The sequence below is a fragment of the Lodderomyces beijingensis genome, assembly GCF_963989305.1.
Source record: "Lodderomyces beijingensis strain CBS 14171 genome assembly, chromosome: 2".
Lineage (NCBI taxonomy): Eukaryota > Fungi > Ascomycota > Pichiomycetes > Serinales > Debaryomycetaceae > Lodderomyces > Lodderomyces beijingensis.
Window position 1 is genome coordinate 1170198 of NC_089971.1, and position 25362 is coordinate 1195559.

The window sequence follows — 25362 nt, forward strand, 5'->3', positions numbered from 1 at the left end:
CTCAAGGATGTTTAAGACCAAAAAGGGTAGAACTCGTTGTACTTTTTCAAGTAGTAACCAGTGCTCAATCCGCCCAAGAGCACCAAAAGCAATGGCACCGGTTTTTGAAAGCCGGTGGGGATAGCTCTTCCTAACCCCGCCACGAGCAACAATGAGCTTGTGCCCAAGGCAATCTCCAACCCGTAGTTGGCATTTTGCTTCAACAAGTATCCCGAGTATCCGTACAAGACAGAGACAGTCAAGCCGGCCACCAATGACGGAACGGATCCTTTACGGACATAGCCCATAATTCCGCCAATTGCGCAAAGACCTGATAACGTGAATGCTGGATGCTCCATCTTTATTTCTGTCAATTTAACTTGGTGGTGGTGGAAGAAAAAGAAAAAATAATCAACAATAAAGGGATTGGACTTCTATTCTGGTGGAACAAATTGACGGAGTTTACTCACTTGTCCAAGGGGTGGTTTGCCGAACTTTTCCTCTATTTAGTTCTCTTTATCGACACTCATCCGACCACAACGCGGTGAAAGCGAAAGCGAAAGTGACAGGCGCGTGGTCACGTGATCTTACGGGTCGTGCACTTGTCGACAGAAAAAAAAAAAGGAAAAAGTCCCACGGAGAGTGTGGTCCATCTAGGCCTTGATGTAGATTGCATGTTGTAGAAAAAAAAATAGGCCCTTACTGGTGATTCTCCACTGTGTTTCGTTTTGAACGTTTTGACTTTTCGGATAAGAAGGACAGCCCAAAAACTTGCAGATTCAAGATTTCTCTTAGCGTTTACAATCTGTATCTAAAACCACAAGGCACGAAGCCTTTGCTTACTGTACACTTTCCGGCTTCAAACTCGAGAGGAGAAACTCTCTTTATATACCGAGTGTCCAATAATCTCAAAAACATCACGAGATTTTAACCAGCCTCAAACCCACTTTTTTTTTCCGCCATTCTCCACGGAGACAATATTGAAAAAGCCAAAACGCATCCGAGAGCCGTAGTATACAGATAGCAGTTGATGCAAACAGAAAAAAAGTCTAGCCCATTAACAGCTCTACGGCACAAGCGGGGTTATATAGACGACGAAAAGAAAAAGATTTCTTTCTCATGCTGGTTTAGGTTGCCCTGGCTGCTTGATTATTCACTCATGAGAAACAGAAGGACGATTTTTTTTCCTTTTTTTTTTTTTTTTTTTTCTTTCTCTTGTTTGAGACAAACAACAAAACAACAAGACTAAAATCGAGTCAGGTCGACAGTTGGACGAACCAATACAACAGCAATGCAGTGAAACACAACCTAACCTGCGCCATCGCCATTGCCACTGTCTTGTCCTCCTTGAAGAAACCACTAGTGGCAAAAGTGTTGGTTTGAACAGCCCCCCCCACCTCTGCGCTTGGCTTTAAGTTCGTTCTGTCGCCTGAGACGATGAAAGTGGCGTTCTCTTGTAACCCTTCCAAGTCTTGGTCAGTTGAATAGAAAAAGTTGAACCGGTTCAAGCGTAAAGTTGCAACACGGGAGGTTGTAGAATCTCTAAAAAGTTGAAGCTTTCTCGGTGGGAATGTTAGACACGCGTTTGGCGCTGTTGGCTGGCGAGCTGGCGGCGAGCTGGCGGCGAGCAGTACGCGAAAAAAAAAACAACCCGGGCGAGCTAGCGGGAGTGCGCGCGAGACAGCGGCAGCAGAGCGAGAGCGAAAAAGTGCTGCAGTTGCGGTTGGTGGTGGTGGGCAGCAGCAGCAAACACGAAACTCCTAGCACAGCTCTCTTCAGCTATTCCCACTTTTTGCTCGCTCTCTCTGGAAGGTGCTATCTGCCCTCTCTTGGGTTTTAAAAAGAATACACATAATAAGAAAAAATTATTAACCAATGTAAAACTGGGAATGATCTAACATAACCATTTCCTTCTTTCCACTCCCTTTTTCCTCTTTTCTGCGTTTCCATCAATCAATCCATCAACCAAACCGTCTGGGTTCATCAAGGTCACGGCCAAGGTCAAGCGAAGCGAAGGTTGAAAAAAAGTTTTATATATATATATTGTTGGGGGAAGGCTCAGGAAGATGAATATTTCGTCCATGTTGTCCAATGACGGGAGGCAGCCACCAGGTTATTCCACTGCTTCCACCCGGTACAACGGCAGCGGTTTCCACGATTCGGCCACGGAGACCGTACACAAGGTGAAGACGGAGAATAGCCAGAATGGATACGCGACCGAGTTTGCTGCTGTTGCCCCAGCTCATCCGTTGAAGCAGGTCCACACGAGCCAGCAGCTGGAGGCAAGCTCAAAAAACCCAAAGCCGGAACCGCTGTCGAAACCGCACAAGGTGCCGATCAACGGATCCACCAAAAGTCACAATGAAAACCAAAACGAGACCACGGCTGTTTGCAACAGCCATCCACTGGGGCCCACGCCGCTGGAGCAGAAAAAGGTTGCCTTCACGGACGTGCTCACGCCATCTTTCAATCTAGACGCATTCCAAACGAGCGGGGGAAACACCATTGTTCAAATCGATCCAGACTACAAGGCCACGTTTGAAGCCAACGTCAACATCATCAACCAGTTGGACAGGAACCAAAGCTTGAGCCAGGAGTTGAAATTGCTCAAGTTTGACGAGGTGAAATTGAACAACTATCTTATCAGCACCCACCAGTTTGCAGCCAACTACATCGACAGGGTCGTGGCAGAGGATATCTCATCAAGAACCAACAAGATCAGCGACACCAACAAGAGCAAAGAGTTGCAACACATTGACTATTCCAAACCGTTGCACCACAACAGCACGAGAGGAAAAGAGTACAAGTGGGGCACAACTCGAGAAATACATAAAGTGGAGAACAAATCAAAAAGGAAAAGGCCGTCTGAAGCTGGTGAACAAAGTGCAGCGGCAGCTGCTTCAACCAGCAAAGCATCGACCCCATCGACTCCTTCAACTCATGGCGGCCCAGTACCGATCCAACCCAAAGGAAGCGCTCACGCTACAGATGCTTCCGATTCAAGTGTGAGACGTAGTAGTCGCGCCAAATCAAAGAGAAAGACATACGAGGAAGATGGCGCGGATTTGGACTCTTTATTACTTGACGAAAATGAAGACGAGCAAAACACCAGTATGCGAAAGGGCGAGAGAAAACGAGTCAAGGCGGAAGCGGCAAAGGAAAATGGCAAGGGCAGATCCACTTCCAAAAATGCCAAAGATGCCAAAGATGGCAAAGATGGCAAAGATGCCAAAGATGGCAAAGATGCCAAAGGTGCCGGTGCAGATGCAAACGCAAATGCAACTGCAACTGCAACTGCAAATGCAACTGCAAATGCCAAAGAAAATACCAAAGAACACAAGGCATTCATGCGACAATACGACAACACCTATGTCGCCATTTGGAAAGACATGTCCAGAAAAGATGGTCCAAAAGTGAGTCGTTTGATCCAACAAGCCTCGCAAGCAAGGCTCATCAATTTAAAGAAAACATGTATATTAGCTGCTAGAGAATCGAGAAGGTGGCAACAGAAAAACACAAAGAACCAAAAGGATTTAACCACAAAAGCTAGAAGGGCAATGAGGGAGATGTTCAACTTTTGGAAACGTAATGAGAGAATCGAGCGAGAAATGAAAAAGAAGCACGAAAAGGATTTGGTTGACAAGGCCAAACGAGAAGAGGAAGAGCGTGAATCCAAGAGACAGTCACGGAAATTGAATTTCCTCATTACTCAAACCGAGTTGTATTCGCATTTTATAAACAAAAAGATTAAAACCGACGAGATTGAAGGCAGCGACTCAGACCCCCGGGTCAAGTCGCAAAACAGGGCTCATTTCGACAAATATTCAGAGGTTGACGCTGCAAAACACGATATACTGAGCCTCGATTTCGACAATGACGACGAAGATGCCTTGCATCGTGCAGCTGCACAAAACGCACAAAGCGCGTTGGCCAACGCCAAGAGTAAAGCTGAGCAGTTTGACGAGTCCGAGCCATTCAAGAACCCCGACACAAACGGCGAAGAGATGAATTTCCAAAACCCAACCTTGTTGGGAGACTTGGACGTTGAACAGCCCAGGATGTTAAAGTGTATTTTGAAAGAATACCAAATCAAAGGTTTGAACTGGTTAGCCAATCTTTACGAGCAAGGTATAAACGGTATCTTGGCAGATGAGATGGGTTTGGGTAAAACCGTGCAAAGTATATCGGTGCTTTCCTACTTAGCAGAAACCCACAACATTTGGGGTCCATATCTTGTGGTTACACCAGCGTCCACTTTGCACAATTGGCAGCAAGAAATCTCCAAATTCGTACCTACTTTCAAAGTGTTGCCCTACTGGGGGCATGCTAAAGACCGTAAGGTTTTGCGTAAATTCTGGGATAGGAAATCATTGAGGTATGATAAGGACGCGCCATTCCACGTTTTGGTGACCTCGTATCAATTGATTGTTTCTGATATCGCATATTTTCAAAAGATGAAGTGGCAATATATGATTCTAGATGAAGCACAAGCAATCAAGTCGTCGCAATCTTCGAGATGGAAGTCCTTGTTGTCCTTGAGCTGCAGAAATAGACTATTGCTTACTGGTACGCCAATTCAAAACTCGATGCAGGAGTTGTGGGCATTGTTGCATTTCATCATGCCCACCATTTTCGACTCCCACGACGAGTTTAGCGAGTGGTTCTCCAAGGATATCGAAAACCACGCGCAATCAAATACGGGTTTGGACGAGATGCAGTTGCGGAGATTGCACATGATTTTGAAGCCGTTTATGTTGAGACGTATCAAGAAGAATGTTCAAAGCGAATTGGGCGACAAAGTCGAGATTGATTTATTCTGCGATTTGACCAGCAGGCAAAAGAAATACTACCAGTCGTTGAGGTCGCAAGTATCCATTATGGATTTGTTGGATGCGGCCAACAACTCATCACTGAGCTCAGATGACGCGTCGACCACCTCATTGGTCAACTTGGTGATGCAGTTTAGAAAAGTGTGTAACCATCCCGACTTGTTTGAAAGAGCCGACGTCAAGTCACCAATGGCTATGGTGAAATACGCCGAGACTGGCTCATTTCTAAGAGAAGGCAATGAGCTAGAACTTGGCTACGCGTCTGAGAATTTGATCAACTACGAGTTTCCAAGATTAATCTATGATGAGCTCATGACTCCCAATTTTGGCAAGAACGGGCGAGAAGCAATCTTGGCCAAATTCAACATTTTCAATCCGGAAAACAGTCGAAACTTTGCATGGGCACTTTCATCATCGTCATCTGATGATGATGATGCACAATCGTCCGAGCTTCGAGATATAGTAAGCAAGAGCATTGTTGAAAGAGCCATAGACCTACACAGCTACACCCCGGGCTCCAAGAAAAGCGACAGGATCAACTTTTTATACGAAGGAGATTTCCGACAACGGGGTTTAAAGTTGCATATAGCAAAACGCAGCAACATCTCCCCGCAGCAAATTGAAAGCTCGCGTATTCTTTCCGACTTGTGCAACGTGTCTCAAAAAGTTTACCAAGAAATGTATCTCAACACGCAAGATGCCGCCTATACTCCAATTGCCTCGGCGCCGCCAGTCACCGCCAAATGCTCATCCAACAATTTCCAAAATAAACTAACCAACGAGCTTTTCGACACCAAGATCAGGTCAGCTCTAGCGCCCATGTCGTTGAACAAGGAATACCAACTCATGAAGAATGAAGTTCCAATCCAGCATTATCCTCCATCAAACATGCTTCCCGAACCTTTGAGCAAACTTCATGATTATTCAAACATAAGAATGCCATCGATGGATAGATTTATCACTGAATCAGGTAAGCTTGCCAAATTGGATCAACTTTTGGTCAAGCTCAAGCAAGAGGATCACCGGGTTCTTATTTATTTCCAAATGACAAGAATGATGGACCTCATGGAAGAGTACCTCATTTTCAAACAACACAAGTACATTCGTCTTGACGGTTCATCGAAGCTCGACGACCGTCGTGACTTGGTCCACGATTGGCAAACCAAGCCTGAAATCTTTGTGTTTCTTTTAAGTACCAGAGCAGGTGGATTGGGTATCAACTTGACCGCCGCCGATACTGTTGTCTTTTATGACTCGGACTGGAATCCAACTATCGACTCACAAGCCATGGACCGTGCGCATCGGTTGGGACAAACTAGACAAGTTACCGTTTATAGATTATTGACGAGGGGCACCATTGAAGAAAGAATGAGAGATCGCGCTAAACAAAAGGAGCAAGTTCAACAAGTGGTGATGGAAGGTAATGCTATCGCCACCACCAAAAAAGAGGATTCAGCAGCGAAGAAAAAAGACGTTGCATACTTATTACTTGGAGGCGATTCGACTGGCGACGATGGCAGCAGCGTCACCGAATCCAACAATAACAGCGGGAGAAACACGCCGAGCCAAACTCAAGCACCGAATGTTAAACGCGGCAAGAAACGACTGAGGGAAGATGACGATGAGAGCGACGCGTTGAGTAATAAGAAACTTCAAGAGTTGTATCATGAGGGAGAAGGACGATTTTCAGAAACAACCACACCTGCTCCATTTGGTGCATGATTGGAATCTTTTTTTTCAATGATTGAAAGAAAATGGAAAAGAAACTGAAAGGAGAAAAAAATTTTTTTTTTTGGAATGTATCTAGTAATAAATAAGCAATCAGACATTGAGCCTTTTTGGCCAAAAAAAAAACATAGATAATTAAAAAACCAAAAAGACCTATCTATTCAATTTCAGCTCCAAGTCATTTAAGAATGCGGAACTTGGCATCTTGACAACGTAATGTTCCTCGTGATGAGCATCTTGATCTTGTTTCTGTGCAATGCGTTCAGCATCGCCATTTTTCAAATTTTCATTCTCGTGCTTCAAATCGTAAATCATGCTGAAACTAGCTTCCAATTTCCTCTTTAACTCGTCAGCATTCAACTTGCCGTTATCTTGATCTTCAATTTCTTCACTCCTTACACCTCGAATTGCACCCTCATCATCATCATCATCATCATCATCATTGTCATCCTTCTCTACCAGATCACCATGGAAACTACTCAATTGCGTAGATATCAAATCACTCATTTCTGAAACGTTACTCTGAATCGAGTTCAACGAGAACCGATTATTGTTGGTGGCAGAAACGTTTGAATATCGATTGTTATTTTTGATAGATCCATTGACAATATTAGTATTATTGTTTTTCCTTCGCATTATCGTAGCGTTGAGTTGATCTAAAGTTGGTTTGTTGTAACTTTCAAATTGATTTGCCAAGGGGAGCATGTTGATGTAATTTTCATCGCATGATACTTTTGGGGGTGGTAGTAATTGAGGATAAGGATTGGAAATGGAGGAGGATTTTGTCGATGATGACGAAGAGTTTCTAAATTTGGCCGTGGAATTGGCATTCACATTGGAATTGGAATTGGCATGGGGTGTATTTGTTGGTGCGGACCCATTTTCTTCAAAAACAGTGAGTAGACCCAATTGCAAACCAGTCGAAAGACGGTTGTATTTTTCATTCTGCTTTGGTGTATTAGCTGAAAATGAATTTTTTTGAGTCTGGCTGTGGCCGTGACCATGGCTATGGTCGTGGGAGAGAGAGAGTGGGTGGCTGTGGGTTGTGGGGCTGGTGCTGTTTCCAGCACTGCCTGGTGGTTGAGATGGCAAGGACACGTTTTTTCTCGAATTGTGAAATGCTTTGAGATTGAAACTCTTTGTTGGAATAGATCCACCTCCATTCAGTTGCGGAGATAAAGTAATATTAGACATGGGCGATGCAGCAATGTTACTGATCTCGGGGTTGACTTCCTGGTTAAGTTCAATTAGAGTCTGCTTGTGTAGCATTTTCAAGTGATTCAATTCATCGTTAAAGTTTTTAAAGATTAAAAGCTTCTCCAACTGCTCATCGACATTTTCAATTGGCAAGGACTTGTTATATCGGGTGAAATAGTTGACATTGTTGGTGAAATTAGTTAGCTTTGCCGTGAATTGAGATAAACTCAGTAGTGGCGGCGACATTGCAACGGTTTCTTCAAGTGAAGCTCTTGTTCTTTGCGCAATCAGGTCGCTTTTGGAAAAGGCGAGATTTATACTTGAAATCATTGAATTGTGATCAGTTAGCACATCTTGGAGCAAATCCAATATCTGCACTGCGTTCAAGTGGTTATGTGATGGTTCTTCATTCATGTTGAACTGGTCCATAATGGTGAATGTAAAGAAATTGGGACTTGGCAACTCGCTTAGAGCTAGCAATTGGCAAATGAGCAATTTTCTCAACTGATTGAACTTGTTGATGTTGAAAAGAACTTCTTCAACGTCTGCATCGCTATCACTATTGCCACCACCGCTATTTATGTCCTTTTGGAAATCTTGAGTAAGTATAGCAATATTTATATTGTGTATCGTGCAGTACTGCTGAAATAAATCTCCATTTAAAAGTGGCAATAACTTGGTCACCAAACACCGCAAATTGAAATTTAGTAAAGATAGCGAGCTCAACAACAATGACGAGGAAGAGGGTAAGGTCAGACCCTCGCTTCTGCCATTTGCCATTGCCATTGTCATTGCCATTGCCATTTTCGTGCTCTGAGACTTGCCACGCTTGAGTTGCATCATGTTCAAGACCAATTTTTTATTCATGGCGTAGTTTAATTTCAAAAATGCATTCAACAATTCAAGCACTTTATTGGTCTTGACGATGATTTTGAATTTGCGTACTTTGATCAACTTTGAAGCAAATAGTAGAATAATCTTGAACAATTTAAACTGGGAGTCCATGCTCATGTGCCGTTGACCGGGGATTTGCATGTTTCGCTGCTGCTTAAGCAAATAAATAATCAAACTTGTGATGGTTATCACGGAATGATGAGCGTCATATTGCAAGTTATAGGTGAGTTGGTAATCCAGGCTCAACAAATGTAATCTCGTGCCATCATCATTGATGCTAAATTTGAAATTTTGCGTCAATGCCCCGCGCAGTTTGGATGTATCAAGATGTCGTTGCAACTCCAAATCCGGGTTATCTTTACTCAAAATCATTGAGTCATCAAGCAAGTTTGAAATGATCAAGTTGTATCGAAACTGTTCCCAAAATTGATCCAATTTCTTTTCCAATGATAGATATTTCCTGATGAACTTGGTCATTGAATCAGTCGTTGCTTCAATCACATTCCCCGTGGCTTCACAATAGTCAATGACACTCGGCGCTCGTGAATGTGCCCGCAGGCAAGCATAATCCGGGTGCTGATTATGATGATGATGATGAGGTGACGATGACGATAGCCGCTGCTGCTGCTGCTGCTGCTGTTGTTGTTGTTGTTGTTGATTCAAATACAGCTGGTACAACCCCGAGGAGTTGTTCAGCACGTTGGAGTTTCGCCGTCGGTGGTTTACATAAGTTGGTTCCGGGGGCATAAACGGGTCCTCGTAAAGCGGCGTCTGTCTATACAGATGATCCAGATACTGTCGCTTCATCGTTTGCCGTGGAGTTGTATATTGGTAGTAGTGCTGCTGAGCCGGTTGTTGGTGCGTATGTTGACCCGTAGCAGTTGAAGAACTCGTTGCGGGGGACAAAATGTTACTGAAAGCGATACCTGATGCTGTTGCCGTTGTTGTTGCCGATGTTGCTGCCGATGTTGCTGCCGTTGTTGCTGCTGTAGGTATGTCGTCGTCGTCTATCCCCCAGTCTCCAACATCGGCACTGTTCATCTCCAAGGCTGGCCTCTTGACATCTGATGGAAAGGTTCTAGTCGCAATGTGAGCTGCATCGTCATCTTTGGGCCGGTATATGAATTCAGTCGATAGCGGATTGAATTTGTTAAAATTCATTTAGCGACGATCCTGTGGACGTGATTGTGCTTGCGACTGTGTCTGCGTGTTTGAAGGATGGTGTTCAGCTCTACTGTTTATACTTGATCAATTTTGGCAACGCATGTGAATGCTTGTTTTCGTTTGGCTTGGTGAATTCAACGCGAAAAAAAGGCGGAAATGGACGAAGTTTGTATCTGCTAAGAGCCTAACCGCTTTATCCACGAGTGTTCCCTTCGGCTGTGAGTTGGGGCAGTTCAAGAAGTGCAAGTTTCTTCCTCTGGCCTTTGAAGAGTGTGTTTCGAGAAATCTGTTGCAAAAGGGTTCTACTGGAGTAAGGTTGATGTTTTTCCCCTTTCAAGGATTTTCGCGCTTAGAAAGCTCACCTCCACCGGGTGGTGCAGGCCAGCTGCCACCACCACCACCACGACGGCAGCCGGAAGTGGCAACAATAATAAGGCACAAGTGTATTGGCGACGATGGGAAGGAAGCCGATGTACAGGCGAAGAGGTTCCGGTTGTCGTTTGCGCCGTGCCGTGCCGTTTCGGCTCTATTTGATTTGATTTGATTTGATCTGATTTGATTTGTTATGGGTTCATTTCACTCTATTGTTTCAGCTATAGCTTGTGCCCCGGTTCAATCCTTATGTATATTGCGGAATTCTATATACTTTTATTAATACAGCGTAGCACCCCTTCGTATCCGGGAATGAAAACATTGCCTAGTACATATAATAACAAGGAGGGCGTTGTAAGAAAACAGCATCTTCACATTGACTGCGAAGAATAAAAGGACAAAAAAATCGTTTCGTGAATCTCATAATCTGATGCCTCTGTTGGATAAAGCTGAGTCAGATGATTCGAATGGCACCACCGTCTCCAACTGTCTATCTCTCTTTTTTCTTTATTCAAACCCGGGACCTGACCCCATCGAGCTGAACCAATCAGTGCCAAATGAGTCTCCCAATTCCTCAAATCCCATCAAAGATCCAGCAGCAGCAGCTGCTGATGCATTGCCGTTATTGCTGGAACCATTAACTATGCCTTGCATGGCAATACCATTCAATGCGTCTGAATTCCCCGGTTGCAACGGTTGCGATGGCTGTTGCTGTTGCAGTTGTTGTTGCAGCGGTTGGCCTGCTATGGCTGAGAAATCGTCCAAGATGAGATTGGCGGAGAAGAAGGAATCGTCCATCAGAGGGTCAACACCGGTATTAACCGTGGCTGAAAGTGGCATCTGTATATTAAGCGGCTGTTGTTGCTGAGGTTGTTGGTTCTGTTTCTGGAGTTGTTGTGGCTGAGGTTGTTCTTGTCGTTGTGGTGGCTGCTGCTGTTGTTGTTTTTGTTGTTGTTGTTGTTGCGATAGCCGTTGCTGCTGTTGATTCTGTTGATTCTGCTGCGGTGGTTGTTGCAGTTGTTGCTGCGGTGGTGGTGGAGGCCCTTGCTGCTGCTGCTGTTGAGGGGCTTGTGCTCTTTGCCCTGGTCTATTGCCTTGTTGACTTTGAGCTGGCGTGGGTTGTTGTAGTTGTTGTTGTTGTCTTTGGTTGGGCAGTATATTTGCAAATATAGCATCTCGTTGAGGATTAGACTCATCTCCAACTCTTGAAACTTGCTGAGCTTGTGATTGTTGCCCTTGTTGGTTTTTTTGAGCTAGCTGAGCTAGCTGAGCTTGTTGTAACTGTTGCTGCTGCTGTTGCTGTTGTTCTTGTTGTTGCTGCTGCAAGAACCTCTGTCTTTGCATGTTGTTTTGATTTTCCATCTGCCACAAGGTCATTTGATAAGCATCCAATGATTGAATATTGGCTTCTCTAGGCGGGCCTTGGGCTTGCGCTTGGCTGGGTTTTTGCATTGGCGTTTGAGATGCATTAGTTGGAGCTCCCTGTTGACCCTGACCCATTGCAGGTGACCTTTGCATTGGATTTGGGGCAACTTGAGGCTGGGCAAAAGGTTGGCCGTGGCTGAAATTCGGCTGCTGTTGAGGTTGTTGTTGTTGTTGCTGCGGACTGACAAAAGTATGTGGCATGGGACCAGCACCAGGATTTCCAGCAACAAAGCCTTGACCCGACGGCAGCAGCAGAATTCTCTGCTGCTGTTGCTGATGAGCTTGTGTCAAATTGTTTTGCTGGTATTGCATTTTGAGCTGTTGTAGCCGGGCCTGTTGTTGTACCTGGTTAACATTTGCAGGCGACATGTTGGTTCCAATGGGCATTTGAACTCCAGAAGACAAGTTTTTATTTATTGACGACTGCGAAGATGATGCATTAAGTTGCGGTTGTGGTTGTGGCTTTGGCATAGCAGGTGAATTGTCGTTGGATTTCGAACTTTGAGCAGCTCCTTTACGTGCTTGTTGCACGTTGGCCAGGGGTTTTTGTCGTTGCTGCATCATAGATGGTTGGCGGCTTAGCTGAGATGGGACTTTTGGAATAGCCGGTGGAGGCTGTTGCTGTTGCTGTTGCTGTTGTTGTTGTGGTGGTGGTGGTTGCTGTGGTGGTTGCTGTGGTGGTTGGTTCCTAATCATTGGTTGCATTGGCTGCAGCTGTTGGAATTGCAGAGACTGGGGGCCCTTTTGAGCCTGCTGGTGTTGCATCATGAGTACTTGTTGTTGGAGCTGCTGTTGTTGCTGCTGCTGCTGCTGCTGTTGAAGTCCTGGATACGGGAGTGGAGCCAACCCGTTCATAGCATTATTGACGTTTGGATTAAGTAAAACCTGATTCAATTCCGGATTCGAAGCACTATGCATGGTCCACAAAAGACTCCACCAATCCAATAGTATACACTCATCATCTCCATCTTGATTGTCTCCATCATTGCCACTACCGATACCATTATCACTAATGTCGTTGCCGTTGAGTTTGCCGTTGTGTTTCGCTATATGAGGCGATGAAATGTTTTCCGTTTCTTTCATCAATATAGCAGCCGATTCGTCGTGCCCGTTGCTCTTCAAATAGAGATATAGCTGGTTTATCAAGAGTTGCTGAGAATTCTTGGGCGTCGACATGTTGAAATGTCAATTTGCGGAGTTGCAGTTGTCTTTGCAGTAGTCGTCAATGTAAATGTGAGTGTAAATGCTGGGCTATTGGTTGGGTCTCCTGGCATGTATAAATCTGGCATCTTGGTGGTTTCCGTCCCTTTTTTTTTTCCACCACAGACGGGATTTAAACGTCTACAGTCTTGAGTGGAGAGATGTCAACGGGGCAAACAGCTCTCCTGCTACTGTTACAGCAAACTACTGCTATTGGACTAGATATTCACGGGACCTACAACGACAACAGTACAAGTGGCCTATTCCCAGTTTCATATCCGTCCCCTCTGTCCCTGTCTGTTTGCTTTCTTGCAATGGTGAGCCGGCGGTGTGAGTTTATAATACATCAAAAATATTAACTCGCTTACGAGGGTGTGCTACCAGGTGACCCCCGATAGACCAGGGGCTATAGAATTGGAATGAGCCAATCACTCGACACTCTTTGCGGGGATGTAAAGAGTGGATGAGCTGAGCTGACTCAAGGCGACTCCCTGAGATCCAGTAGCAAGCCTTGAACAACATAAACAACAGACTGAGCAAAATGCAGATACACATCTTGCTGTGAATCTACGGTTATGATAGCGCTGGTGATAAGCATAAGAGAGAGCGAAGGGGGGAGCTACCAGTTCAATGTCGTATTTTTACTTCTGGATTGTCGCGACACAGACAGCAAATGTAAACAGAGGCATGTGATAAGTTTTGATGCCTTATACTAGAGACCACCGTGTCTTATTAACTACACTAACCAATGGTCAATCTTGCCATGGGCGTCAAGCAGGTCTACAACTTGAGTCCGATGTTGACATGGACGGCTTTGGCCTGTGTGTACATGGACAACCCGTACTCACCCAACTCTCTGCCGACACCAGACATCTTGACCCCACCAAATGGTATACGCACGTCGGAATCGTTGGAGGAGTTGATCCAGACCATACCAGCCTCGATCTCGCCCGCCATGACGTGTGCCTTTTCTATGTCTCTGGTGAAAATCGCGGAACCCAAGCCGTACGAAGTGCCGTTGGCCAACTCGATTGCCTCGTCGTCGGTGGAAAACTTGCCAACACTAACCACAGGACCAAAGATTTCCTCTTGCACAATCCTCATTTCCGGCTTCACGTCGGCAAAGATGGTGGGCTTGATGAAGAAGCCCTTGGACAAGTCGCCCTGTTCATTCTTCTCTCCGCCCAACACGACTCTTGCTCCTTCGGATCGACCAATTTCGATATAGTTGAACACTTTGTCGCGCTGGAGCCTGGACACCTGTGGTCCAACAACACAGTCGGGCTCGAAAACTGTGCCTTGCTTGTATTCTTTGGCAACGTGAGCAGCAAGATCTTGCAAAAACTGCTCGTAAATCGACTCGTGAGCATATATTCTTGAAGTTGAACAACAAACTTGGCCTTGGTTCGACATGATACCAACGGCAGCCCACTTGACAGCTTGCTCCAAGTCGGCATCTTGTCTAATGATCAAGGGCGACTTACCACCGCATTCCAAAGTCACCAACTTCATAGTGTCGGCAGCCATCTTGGCAATCAACTTACCAGTAGCAGTCGATCCAGTAAATGCAATCTTGGCCACGTCTGGGTGAACACACAAGGCCGAGCCGGCAGTGGCACCATAACCCGAGACAATGTTAACCACACCAGCAGGGAAACCAACCTCTTTGAAAAACTGGGCCACGTACAACATGGAAAGCGGCGTGATTTCCGAAGTTTTCAAGACAACACAGTTGCCAGCAGCTAAAGCAGGCGCCAACTTCCACGCAGACATGGCAAGCGGGTAGTTCCAAGGAACAATCTGGCCTACAACCCCAATGGGCTCGTGGACAGTATAAGCCAACTTCTTGGGGTCGTTTTGAATTAATCTTCCGGTAATCTTGTCGGCCCAGCCTGCATAGTATCTAAAGGTCGAGATGCACTCATCAATGTCGAAAACGGCATTGTTGTCCTTGTTCTTGCCCGAGTCCCAAGCTTCCATGGCCCCCAACAAGTCGCGCTGCTCCTGCAACTTGTCGGCAATCTTGTTCAACATGATTCCACGCTGGACACCAGTAAAGTTCTTTTTCCATCCTGGCAAGGCTTGCTTGGCGGCAGCCACCGCCACGTCGATGTCTTCCTTCTCGGCTGCATAGACGGAGCCGTTGACTTCGCCCGTGGACGGGTTGATCGAGTCCAAGGTCTTGCCCGCTTTAGACTTGACGAATTCGTTGTTGATGAACAAACCTGAAGGTTGATCGAATTTCTGGCCGTCGGGTAAAGTGACTGGATAAGATAATTCAAGTGACATTGCTGGACGCGAGAGAGTACAATTAGGGGTATGGAATGGAATGTGTTGAGAAACGGAAAAAACAAAAAAAAAATTGAACTGAAGATCCAGTGGGAATTGTCTTTGAATATATATATATATGGGTAGATAGAAGTAGATATACGTAATTATATCAACGGGGTTGAAACATTGGACAATTGCAGATGGCTATGGGGGTCTTACTTTTGCAGGAATTGGTTGAAAAATTGCGGTTTTGTGTCATCTAACCCCCCTTTCCCCCCAAAGCGCATTCTCGCCTTCCCGATTTCCGCAGAGAGCCGCTAAGACGAAAAGGCCCCCCTCGAGCACCATTTTTGACAATTCCTCTACAGCTTCAAGATATTTCGATTAGCTTAAGAAGCCATAACTACTACCCAGCCCGTGGCCTATCCAGTCATTGATAAGTTTCTCAAACCACCAAGGTGTCCTTCTTTTTTTTGAAGAAAAAAAAAACCTCTCAAATTTCACTGATATCGTGGATTGGAAAAAGGTTCGGCTCGCGGATCATAAAGTTACTCAATCGGGTCAATAAATGCGATCCGAGACGAACTTCGGTTAGCAGATACAAGTAAAGCAGTATTAAAACAGCATTAGGCAAGTCCAAATACAAATCAAAAAGACAAAAAATAAATGGATAGATTGCAGTAGTAGTCGGAGTCGGGGTTGGGCAGAGGGTCGGGGGCTTTACAGATCAATGCATCCCGAGAGTACGTTTATTTTCAGACATTCTTGCTGATGATGTGCACATGTACCGTGATAGATATATTTTTTAGGGTCTTGCGCTTGTTTTTGCAATATCTATTGGTTGTGCTTGATAGGGTACAGCTTGAATGCTTTCGAGATTTCAACGAGGATCGAGTAGAGTAGACGTTGATTTCGTTGTATTTGCCCTTGCGACAGTTGGCTTATCTCGGAGCTGTACAGACAATACTATCAAAAGATTTTTCATTTCATTAGCGGCAAATTTCATCAAAATTTATCAACATTTCATCTGAGCTTCGAAAGGTGCTATCCCTTGAATATATGGGTTTCAGCCCTTTCAAAGGGCCAAGGACAACTCCAGCTTCGTAGTATTCAAGTTGACCTTTGAACGTGGCCCGGTGGTTGCCCTGGGCCTTTCCCCCCTAAATCCAAGCGAGGGGATCTCTAGGCTTGAAAAAACCAAAATAGAAATTCTCTATCACCATCATTATCTCTGATTCACGTCAAAGCGGCATCTCTTATCGATAAACTCAATCGATAAACTCTATTGACCAAGCCAACCTACTGCCCTAATTTTTAATCAAATTATGGACTTCTCAGCGTTTGCAGGGCAAAGTCCCGCCCACAACGATTTTCGCAGCGACACATTCACAACTCCAACCATGTCAATGCTCCAATCATTAGCAGCGACAACCGTGGGCGACGCAGTATACAACGAAGACGCCAAAACCAAGGAGTTGGAAGAGAAAGTCGCGAAACTAACAGGCAAAGAAGCAGGCCTATTCTGCGTGAGCGGGACATTATCGAACCAGATCGCCATGAGAGTCAACTTGGCACAACCTCCATATAGCGTCTTGTGCGATGTGCGCGGACATGTATACGAGCACGAAGCCGGCGGATTAACTACATTGACGCAAGCTAGACCGCAGCCCATCTACCCCAAGAACGGCAAGTATCTCACTCTCCAGGACGACATCTTGCCTCATTTCGTGCCTGATGACGGAGAAATTCACGGGGCCCCGACAAAATTGATCTGTTTGGAAAACACCTTGCACGGGATGGTGTACCCTCTCGAGGAGATTCGCGAGATTTCAAACTTCTGCAAACAAAACAATGTCAAGTTGCATCTCGATGGAGCAAGATTATGGAACGCGAGCGTCGCCTCGGGGATCCCTCTCGATCAATACTGCCAATATTTCGATAGTGTCTCGCTATGTCTTTCCAAGACTTTGGGGGCGCCAATAGGCACCGTGCTTGTCTCCACTCGCAAGTTCATCCAAAAGGCTAACCATTTCAAGAAACAGAATGGCGGAGGCATAAGACAAAGCGGGATCTTGGCTAGTATGGCCATTGTGGCCATTGATGAAAACTGGCCGAAATTGCAAGCGACGCACGATATGGCTCGAGAATTGGGGCAATTGTGCCATCTGCACGGCATCGTGTTGGAGCACCCTGTCGATACCAATTTTGTATTTGTTGATATTGCTGCGAACAAGATCAACCCCGAGAAGCTCGTTGAAATTAGCAGCAAACATGGAGTGAAAGTTTACTCGGGACGGGTCGCGTTCCATTATCAGATTTCCAACGCCTCGTTTGAAAAGGCCAAACGGGTGATTGTTGAGGCGTTCGAGTATGCCAAGGAGCATCCATACGAACTGCAGAGTAACTTCAAGTTTTACACTGCGGCGAACTAATAAAGGTTGACGGAACAGTTTTTTATAGAGTGATAGAGACATCCTATTTATTTCTCAACTTTCATCACTTTCTACTGTACTTTTTATCCTGCTGCCTTTTGATATCTCAAAGCAGGACCAACAACGACTCCGCTATGTATATGATTCCGATAGTGGGGTTTTAAGAAGATTGCGCGTTTCCGCGCGGTTGAGATTAGATTCAGGATGAGACCAAACTTTTTCGACCGTTGCACCATCAACCACGATGAATGCAGCACCCAAGCGTACTAAACCACCTCACAGACTCCAGTGTGGTTATATTCACAGTGAAAATCAATCGTGACCTTGAATGTTTTCTCCAAGACGACTACAACTTCGAAACGACACTCCGACTACTAAATGACCTCCCCGCGCAGGCCAAGATCCAATCCCTCGCGTCACCACCATGCAAGATCAAGGCATTGGTGACTCATCTCTTCACGCGATACGTGCTCAATTTCCTTCTCCAAAACCCCCATTTCCAAGAGATTGTGTACCGATACACCGAGTACGGCAAGCCGATGATTGCAGGACTTGAATTCAATTCAAGCTCCTCGAACGACATCGTCGCTGTCGCCGTCACCAAACGTCATCCCATCGGGGTGGATTTATCGCATCGGTATCAGAATGTGAGCGATGTCAACTACATGGACCAATTCAGGCCAATTTTTCACGACGATGAAAGCGTGGGGTCGTATTTCCAGTTTAATCTACTCTGGACTTTGAAAGAGGCGTTTACGAAGTTGTTGGGGTGTGGGTTGAATGTTGACTTGTCGCATTTTTGTTTTAGTGGGATGGAAAGTTTCACCGAGGAGGAATACAGCGGAGGCATCAGCGATGGCATCAGCGGGGAAAGAAATCTCGAGGTGGTACTGGATTGTGAATGGGATAGAATCGATTTAAATTGGTGCGATGCGATATCTATCAACGCCGATAGACTCTTCCATGACCATAGCAAATACGTTGAGAATTGGAAGAATGAGTTTTATTGCTACAGCTCGGTTCTTGAGCCTGGTAGTGGTGAAGAAGCAACACCGACACCGTCGCTTCCTGTTATCATGTCCGTCATTACACCATTCAAAGTTGGCGAGCTAATCTGCTACGAGGTAAACATGTTGAAAATATTGAGTCAATACGTGTAAAAGTCAAGATGGAGGAAGAAGAGATTACTCCGTTTCTCTTTCCATCGTTGCAACCACTTTCCAAACCAAAGCTGTTTCCGTGAAACGAATTAATTAAAAACTAAGAATCAAAAAAGAAAAACTATAAAACATGAAAATAAAACATTAAAATAAACATTTTCATAGCAAATTGAAAAAAAAAAGGAAATTTTTTTCTTTAAATCAACAATCCACCAATGACACCTGCAGCAAGAGCCAACCCAAAACCTGGCTCGGAGTATAATCCAGCAGCACTACCTTTTGAAGATGTAGATTTGCCACCAGCACCACCTCCAGTCGAGTTTTTGCCACCGGCACCACCAGCACCATCTTCAGTGGAGTTTTTATTACTAGAACCAGTACCAGCACCGCCGGCGCCACCTTCAGTTGAGTTTTTACCACCAGTGGCACCAGCACCACCAGCAGAAGAAGTGGAGTTCTTACCACTGGAACCAGCACGACCAGCAGCGCCGGTCGAGTTGTAACCAGTGGTAGCACCACCGGCATCTGGAGAAGTCGAGTTAGATTCGGTGGCACCGCCCGCAGCTGGAGAAGTCGAGTTGTATCCAGTAGCAGCGCCACCAGCACCAGGAGTAGTGGAGTTTGAAGCTGAATCAGGAGCAGCAGCAACAGGAGCAGTGGAGTTGGAGCCAGCAAGTGGTACAGCGGCAGCGCCAGGAGCAGTGGCGGGAACAGCGTCGGGTCCAGCGTCGGGTCCACTTTCAGAACCGGCATCAGAACCGGCATCAGAACCGGCATCAGATCCGGCACTCGAGTTGGAAGGAGCGGCAGCAGCGGCCACGATAGGTGGAACATACTCAGTTTCTCCGGCACTGTTAACGTCACCTGATTGGGTGGCAGTGTCATTTTGAGCAGCTCCATATTCTTCTAAATATTGAGCATAAGCAGCTTTCTGCTCTGGTGTCAATTCATCGTAAGTTAAAGTTGAATCGTCTCTGGCAGCTAACCCAAGGAACCTTCCCTTGTTGAGGATTCTTGCCTGAGCGGTCAAGACTGCTGATGCAATGACGAATAAAGCTGAACTTTTCATTTTATTTCTCGTGTGTGCTATTCCTCGTGGTTCTTGCAAGTGTCTCCTTTCATCTCCACCCAGGAACTTGGGGCTCATGTATATATATATTTATACCCCCATATATACATGATCAGTGACTCTGAATGTCCTCTCTCCATGTTGTTTGGGTTTTTTTCATTGTTTTCCATCGAGAGGGACGCGTCACGGCTTCATCCTCCATAAACGACTGTTTGTGTGTGCGTGCGTGTGGTGTGTTCCTTCGCCATGCACCGCGCCTCAACCATCTAGAAAACCCTTTCCATGGCAAACATTCTCAGGCACAAGGCAGGCATGGAAACTGTAAACATCAATATCAAAAGACAAAGACAAAGACAAAGACGAAGACAAAAAAAAAAACTCCCATTCGTGAAATTGCACAGGGTATTTTTTGTCTGCTTTTGGAAAGTTCCGGTCTTGAAAAAGGCGAAAGAAGAGGCCACTCTGCGGTTGTTTCACGTTCTGGCGTGGTGAGCGTCAATTGCTGGAGCCACCGTATGGAATTGATGCACCTGAGGTGGACGTTCGTATGGTTTCAACGAGGCTGTGCTTCTCTAAATGGGAAAAAAGGAAAACCTTTTCAAATTGCTCTTGAACATGGTGTATTTTACGAGGAATTCAGCAAAACGTGTGGAATCTCAATTGGTTGCCACATGTTTACTAGAAACTGCATCCACGTTTGAATGCTCTTCCTCTTTTCGTCCCAACTGGTTCGCAATTTCACTCTACCCCTTCATCCGTTTCCAGAATTGTCAGATTGTTTTTGCATCCACATGCAATAAACGAATACACCAAGTTCTGGTATAACTCCAACCGGTCAAGTTGTGTATAGCGGTAAGTACAGTAGTAAGTGCACTACTATATCCCCACAGTTTGGATTTTTGCTTTACCTAAACGGAATGCAATTCTTGCAATCGTGGCTTTTTCGATGGGAGGAAAGGGGTCTCACCAGCACTGACAATGTAGACAAAACTTACTTTTTCTGCATCTGACGCGATCATTGCACAGGAACAACGAAACAAGGGTCGCCTCGAGGCTTTTGCTCCCTTTTGTTGTTTGTTTCTTAGAGGTGTATGTGTCGGGGGTGGTTGATGGAGGATGGTGGAGGCGAGGAGTGAATCCAGAATCGTAGAGAGTGTGTCGCAAAAAAATGGGCCAAGACGCGTCATGTGATTCACGACAATACTTGGATCAACTTCTCCTACCAGCCCCAAGTATGGCGAATGCTTTTAGAGTACATACCCCCACCAACCAGTAGATGCAATTGTACAACTCCAAGCACGAAAAGTTTTTCAACAGATGTCTAGTTGCACTCCCGGCCCAGGCAGCGTCGGAAGACTCGAATAAGTTGGCGATTATATACTTTAGTCTCCATGGATTGAAACTACTCCAGAGGTTCAATTTCAGCATCGAGGAACTCAAATATCATGAAAATTGCATATGGGAGACGTATTTCATAAACAAGGGTCACGGGGGTAGCGGGCACTACCAGACGTTTAGGTCAACTCCATATTTCAAAGCTGTCGGTGGAAAATACGATTATGGCGATTTATCAGCTTGTTTCTTTGCACTATACATTCTCATTATTCTAGGCTCCGATTTCAAACGGCTAGATTGGCAGAAACTTTTCAACTACGTGATAAAATGCCAGATCAAAAACGGAGCCAACAAGGGAGGATTTGTCCAATCCGTCAACGACATTGGGTTCGGCGAGACTGACGTGAGACAATGTTATATGGCATTGGTCATACGACACCTTGCGCTGCAACGAACCGCCTTGGTGGACGATATAGATTTGCCCCTGGCGCGCGAGTTCATATTGAGCAGGCTAAGTGTCAACGGAGGATTCAGCTTCCAGCCTCTTGATGAACCGCATTTGGGCTACACATTTTGCGCAATTGCCTCCTTGAAACTTTTGGGATACAACGTTCAGGACTTGGATCGCAGCAAAAACTGGCTTATTCACCGGCAAGTCTCCTACCCTGAAATACTCCATCAAGGTGGTCTAAAAAGTTATGAGTACCACCGAGCAGAGGACATTGGTGGTTTCAATGGCAGAGAAAACAAGTTGAGCGATACATGCTATTCGTGGTGGTGCAACGGGAGTTTGAGCATCATGGATCCGACCCTCAATTTGAACCTAATAAACCAGAACCTAGCAGAGCAATACTTGTTGGAGAAAACGCAGAATCCCATCGTGGGAGGGTTTTCCAGTGTGCCGGACGCCACATCAGACCCAATGCACACTTACCTCGCCTTGGCTGCTTTATCATTATGGAATCGAGACAAATACAACCTTGCTGAAATCGAACCAGTGCTTGTAATGCCCAACGATGTATACGAGAGCTTTTGTAAATGAAAAAAAAAAAAAACAGAACAAGAAAAAGGAAAAAAAAAAAGAACAAACCAAAAAACAGCAACTTCAGTGATAAACACCTCCTGTTGACAGTGAATCCATAAAATACACCGCTCAATCAGCCACGGAGGTTTGTAGTCCCGAGAAGAAGAAGAGAGGAAAAAACAACTAAAAAAAAAACGGCCACAAGCTGTTTGCCTGCCCCTGCCGTGCAAAGAGTAGACACACACCTATAGCTCACATTGCTCGCTGGCACTTTTTTTTTTCTTGCATTTTTCAATTTTTGCAATCGAAAAATATCCACTTCTTCTCAGCACCAACAACCAAAATTGTGGGGAGCCGACCAATCACTTCTTTTTCCTTTTTTTTTCATTTTTTGCACAGACTCCAGTGGTCATTTATCTTTTGGATCGCAGAAGCTACGACTCCCTCTTTTTTCCTCATGACTGATAGATGTCTTCTATAGTAACATCATCCGACACGAGTCATGGCGATCCCAAACTTAGCAAGAAGCAAGATGGAGCAGCAGCTTCGGCAATCAAGTCACCCGATGCAGCAGCCCATATGGTCTCGGGGGCAGTGGCGGGGCTCGTTTCAGCAATCACGCTACAGCCGTTTGATTTGCTAAAGACTCGATTGCAGCAACAGCAACACAACAACAAACACGAAGTGCGGACATCGCTTGCGAAGGAATTGAAGAAATTGAGAAAAGTCAAGGATTTGTGGCGTGGCACCTTACCCCTGACATTGCGCACGTCCATTGGCGCAGGGTTATATTTCACGATTTTGTCCAAGATGCGGTCTTCGTGGGCAGCGTATAGGCTGAAAAGCCACAAGGAGGGCCAGCGCAAATTGAATTTCAAGTCCAACTCGTCGGCGTTGCCCAAGTTGACCCCCATGGAGAACTTGACCACGGGGTTTGTGGCGAGGGCCATTGTGGGATACATCACCATGCCCATCACCATCATCAAAACGAGGTTTGAGAGCAACTTGTACAACTACAACTCGATGTATGAAGGCATCTCGGGGGTGTATTTGGATGACACTCGCAAGGGGGGCCCCCTTGCGTCCAAGGAAGGAGCAGCGGCTGGTGTCACGGGCACGGGAACCAGCTCCGTGATCCTGCCGCGCCATGGATCGCTCAAGAACTTTTTTCGTGGTTCCGCTGCTACATTGGCGAGAGATTGTCCCTATGCGGGCTTGTACGTTTTGACATACGAGTCATTTAAAAATGATATACTTCCACGGTTGATACCACGAAATCTAGGTAGTGAACACCACTCGAGCATAATCAACTCGACTGCCGCTGTGTTGGCTGCTACTACATGCACCACGATAACTGCTCCGTTTGACGCCATCAAGACTCGATTGCAATTGACTAATAGCCATTCGATGTGGAAAACGTTTCTTGACTTGATCCACGAGAAAGGCGGTCTGAAGAACTTGTTTCGTGGTTTGAGTTTGAGGTTGGGCAGGAAGGGTGTCAGCTCGGGGATCAGCTGGTGTATATACGAAGAGTTGATCAAAAGTAGATGGGTTAGAGAATGGTTTGCATAACGTACATGGTAAACGTATATGGTAGAACCGTCACGTGACGAGACTCTGATTTCTCCATAAATTTTTCGATTGTCTATCCGCTGGAAGAGAAAAAAAAATGGCGGGGTGGGGAGAACCTGTGCCAAACTTGAAGAAGGACCAACCGAATCTTGGAAGTAGGACAAGTGAAACAAATCCAAATGAACGACGAGCTAATAAACAGCGCGGTGGCGTTTTTGCAGGATCCGAATGTTGCTTCTTCTCCGTTGACCAAAAAGATTGAGTTTTTGGAGTCGAAGGGGTTGAATCAGCAGGAGATTGAAGAGGCCTTGAACAGGGCCAAGGGCGAATCAAGTTCAAGCTCAAGTTCTTCCTCGACAATCACCCCGACCAATTCAAATACTCGCTCCTCGTCGAATTACCACTCATCACAGCAGCAGAATGCGCCTTTGGACTATTACAATGTTGCTCCTCCGTTACCGGAAAGATCATGGAAGGATTATTTCATAATGGCCACGGCAACTGCTGGAGTCACCTACGGGTTGTACCTGGTGATTACTCGTTATTTGGTGCCTGCAATCATACCACCAGCGCAGTCGGCAATTGAGCAGGATAAAGAAGTCATTAATGAGGAGTTTATCAAGATTGACAAGATCCTTGAACAGTTGACTAAAGAACAAGAGGAAATCAAGGCTCTGAACGAGGAGAAGTTGAAAGATGTCGATACCGTGATTGAAAATATCAACGATTTCCTTACAAAGTACAACAAGGACAAGCTTAAATTTGATGACGATTTGAGGTTTATGAAGTTGGAGACTGATAAATTGAGTCTTTCCGTCGACAAGAGCATGAAGTTTTACAAGGAAAACGTCCATGAACAGTTGGAGGAGTTGAGTGATGAGTTGCAGAGTTTGAAGAACTTGATCAAGTCGAGAAGTGAAGTTGCCAACAGCAATGGCGGAGGAGGCGCTACGGGAGCGAGAAATATTGCTCCCGTTTCGTCGATTCCATCCGCTAGTGACATTTTGAAGAAATCTAGAGCTAAAATGGAGACACCAGCCAAGGACTCGGCGTCAAAATCAACACCAACATCTGCAGCTGCAGCTGCAGCTACTGAAGCTGAAACAAGGCCAGCGAATGGCCGCACGAGAAGCAGTGATGTCACAGAAGCAGGCTTGACGGCAGCCGGTATTCCAACATGGCAAATGAAGCACAAGCAAGAAGAAGACGTGCCCAAGAACGAGTCTTCTTCAGCTAATGACAATAGCAACGTTGGCATACCTGCTTGGCAGCAAGCTAGTCAATCGACAGCGGCCAACACCGAGGAGGAAGTGAAGGAAAAAATCAAAAGTGCTGGCATACCGCCATGGCAGTTGAACAGCGGTGCCAACAAGAGCGACAACAGTGGCAGCGGCAATGCTAGCGCAAGCGACGATAAGAAGTCATCCGGCATACCTTCATGGCAAACTGCAGCTTCATCGTCAAGTAGTTAGAGGTAGTGAAAAAAAAGTGTGTAGGTGGGGTTATGAATAGAATATACACAGTGGTGGATTTCGTAGCTATACTAGTAGTAACAAGTTTAGACTTGTATTACCAGCTGATAAGAGGGGGGAAAAACTCATCTGTGTATGACAAATTATCGACGTTATCCCCATGGCGATTGACCTCATCTGATACTTACCACGGCGCTACCAATTGTCAATGTAATAGAAGAGCAAAAAAAGAACATGAT

The 25362-nt window shown here is 45.6% G+C and overlaps 11 protein-coding genes across 11 annotated transcripts; 6 read left to right on the plus strand and 5 right to left on the minus strand. All coding sequences in view use genetic code 12, as the record gives it.

The window, feature by feature from the left end:
* Positions 1 to 11: 11 nt before the first annotated feature.
* LODBEIA_P16540 (uncharacterized protein) lies at positions 12 to 338 on the minus strand (the record flags this gene model as incomplete). The annotated part of the gene is made up of 1 exon (XM_066971566.1): positions 12 to 338. One exon carries the CDS (start codon positions 336 to 338, stop codon positions 12 to 14), a length of 327 nt encoding a protein of 108 aa, XP_066828592.1.
* A 1722-nt stretch (positions 339 to 2060) lies between these two features.
* Positions 2061 to 6530, plus strand: LODBEIA_P16550 (uncharacterized protein; the record flags this gene model as incomplete). Its single annotated transcript, XM_066971567.1, has 1 exon — positions 2061 to 6530. One exon carries the CDS (start codon positions 2061 to 2063, stop codon positions 6528 to 6530), a length of 4470 nt encoding a protein of 1489 aa, XP_066828593.1.
* A 159-nt stretch (positions 6531 to 6689) lies between these two features.
* Positions 6690 to 9788, minus strand: LODBEIA_P16560 (uncharacterized protein; the record flags this gene model as incomplete). The annotated part of the gene is made up of 1 exon (XM_066971568.1): positions 6690 to 9788. One exon carries the CDS (start codon positions 9786 to 9788, stop codon positions 6690 to 6692), a length of 3099 nt encoding a protein of 1032 aa, XP_066828594.1.
* An 882-nt stretch (positions 9789 to 10670) lies between these two features.
* Positions 10671 to 12764, minus strand: LODBEIA_P16570 (uncharacterized protein; the record flags this gene model as incomplete). The annotated part of the gene is made up of 1 exon (XM_066971569.1): positions 10671 to 12764. One exon carries the CDS (start codon positions 12762 to 12764, stop codon positions 10671 to 10673), a length of 2094 nt encoding a protein of 697 aa, XP_066828595.1.
* Positions 12765 to 13568: 804 nt separating this feature from the next.
* LODBEIA_P16580 (uncharacterized protein) lies at positions 13569 to 15077 on the minus strand (the record flags this gene model as incomplete). Its single annotated transcript, XM_066971570.1, has 1 exon — positions 13569 to 15077. One exon carries the CDS (start codon positions 15075 to 15077, stop codon positions 13569 to 13571), a length of 1509 nt encoding a protein of 502 aa, XP_066828596.1.
* Positions 15078 to 16384: 1307 nt separating this feature from the next.
* LODBEIA_P16590 (uncharacterized protein) lies at positions 16385 to 17491 on the plus strand (the record flags this gene model as incomplete). The annotated part of the gene is made up of 1 exon (XM_066971571.1): positions 16385 to 17491. One exon carries the CDS (start codon positions 16385 to 16387, stop codon positions 17489 to 17491), a length of 1107 nt encoding a protein of 368 aa, XP_066828597.1.
* Positions 17492 to 17739: 248 nt separating this feature from the next.
* Positions 17740 to 18651, plus strand: LODBEIA_P16600 (uncharacterized protein; the record flags this gene model as incomplete). The annotated part of the gene is made up of 1 exon (XM_066971573.1): positions 17740 to 18651. The coding sequence occupies one exon, from the start codon at positions 17740 to 17742 to the stop codon at positions 18649 to 18651; it is 912 nt and encodes a 303-aa protein (XP_066828598.1).
* Positions 18652 to 18847: 196 nt separating this feature from the next.
* LODBEIA_P16610 (uncharacterized protein) lies at positions 18848 to 19720 on the minus strand (the record flags this gene model as incomplete). Its single annotated transcript, XM_066971574.1, has 1 exon — positions 18848 to 19720. One exon carries the CDS (start codon positions 19718 to 19720, stop codon positions 18848 to 18850), a length of 873 nt encoding a protein of 290 aa, XP_066828599.1.
* Positions 19721 to 20996: 1276 nt separating this feature from the next.
* LODBEIA_P16620 (uncharacterized protein) lies at positions 20997 to 22097 on the plus strand (the record flags this gene model as incomplete). The annotated part of the gene is made up of 1 exon (XM_066971575.1): positions 20997 to 22097. One exon carries the CDS (start codon positions 20997 to 20999, stop codon positions 22095 to 22097), a length of 1101 nt encoding a protein of 366 aa, XP_066828600.1.
* Positions 22098 to 22547: 450 nt separating this feature from the next.
* LODBEIA_P16630 (uncharacterized protein) lies at positions 22548 to 23651 on the plus strand (the record flags this gene model as incomplete). Its single annotated transcript, XM_066971576.1, has 1 exon — positions 22548 to 23651. The coding sequence occupies one exon, from the start codon at positions 22548 to 22550 to the stop codon at positions 23649 to 23651; it is 1104 nt and encodes a 367-aa protein (XP_066828601.1).
* A 179-nt stretch (positions 23652 to 23830) lies between these two features.
* LODBEIA_P16640 (uncharacterized protein) lies at positions 23831 to 25123 on the plus strand (the record flags this gene model as incomplete). The annotated part of the gene is made up of 1 exon (XM_066971577.1): positions 23831 to 25123. One exon carries the CDS (start codon positions 23831 to 23833, stop codon positions 25121 to 25123), a length of 1293 nt encoding a protein of 430 aa, XP_066828602.1.
* Positions 25124 to 25362: the final 239 nt, after the last annotated feature.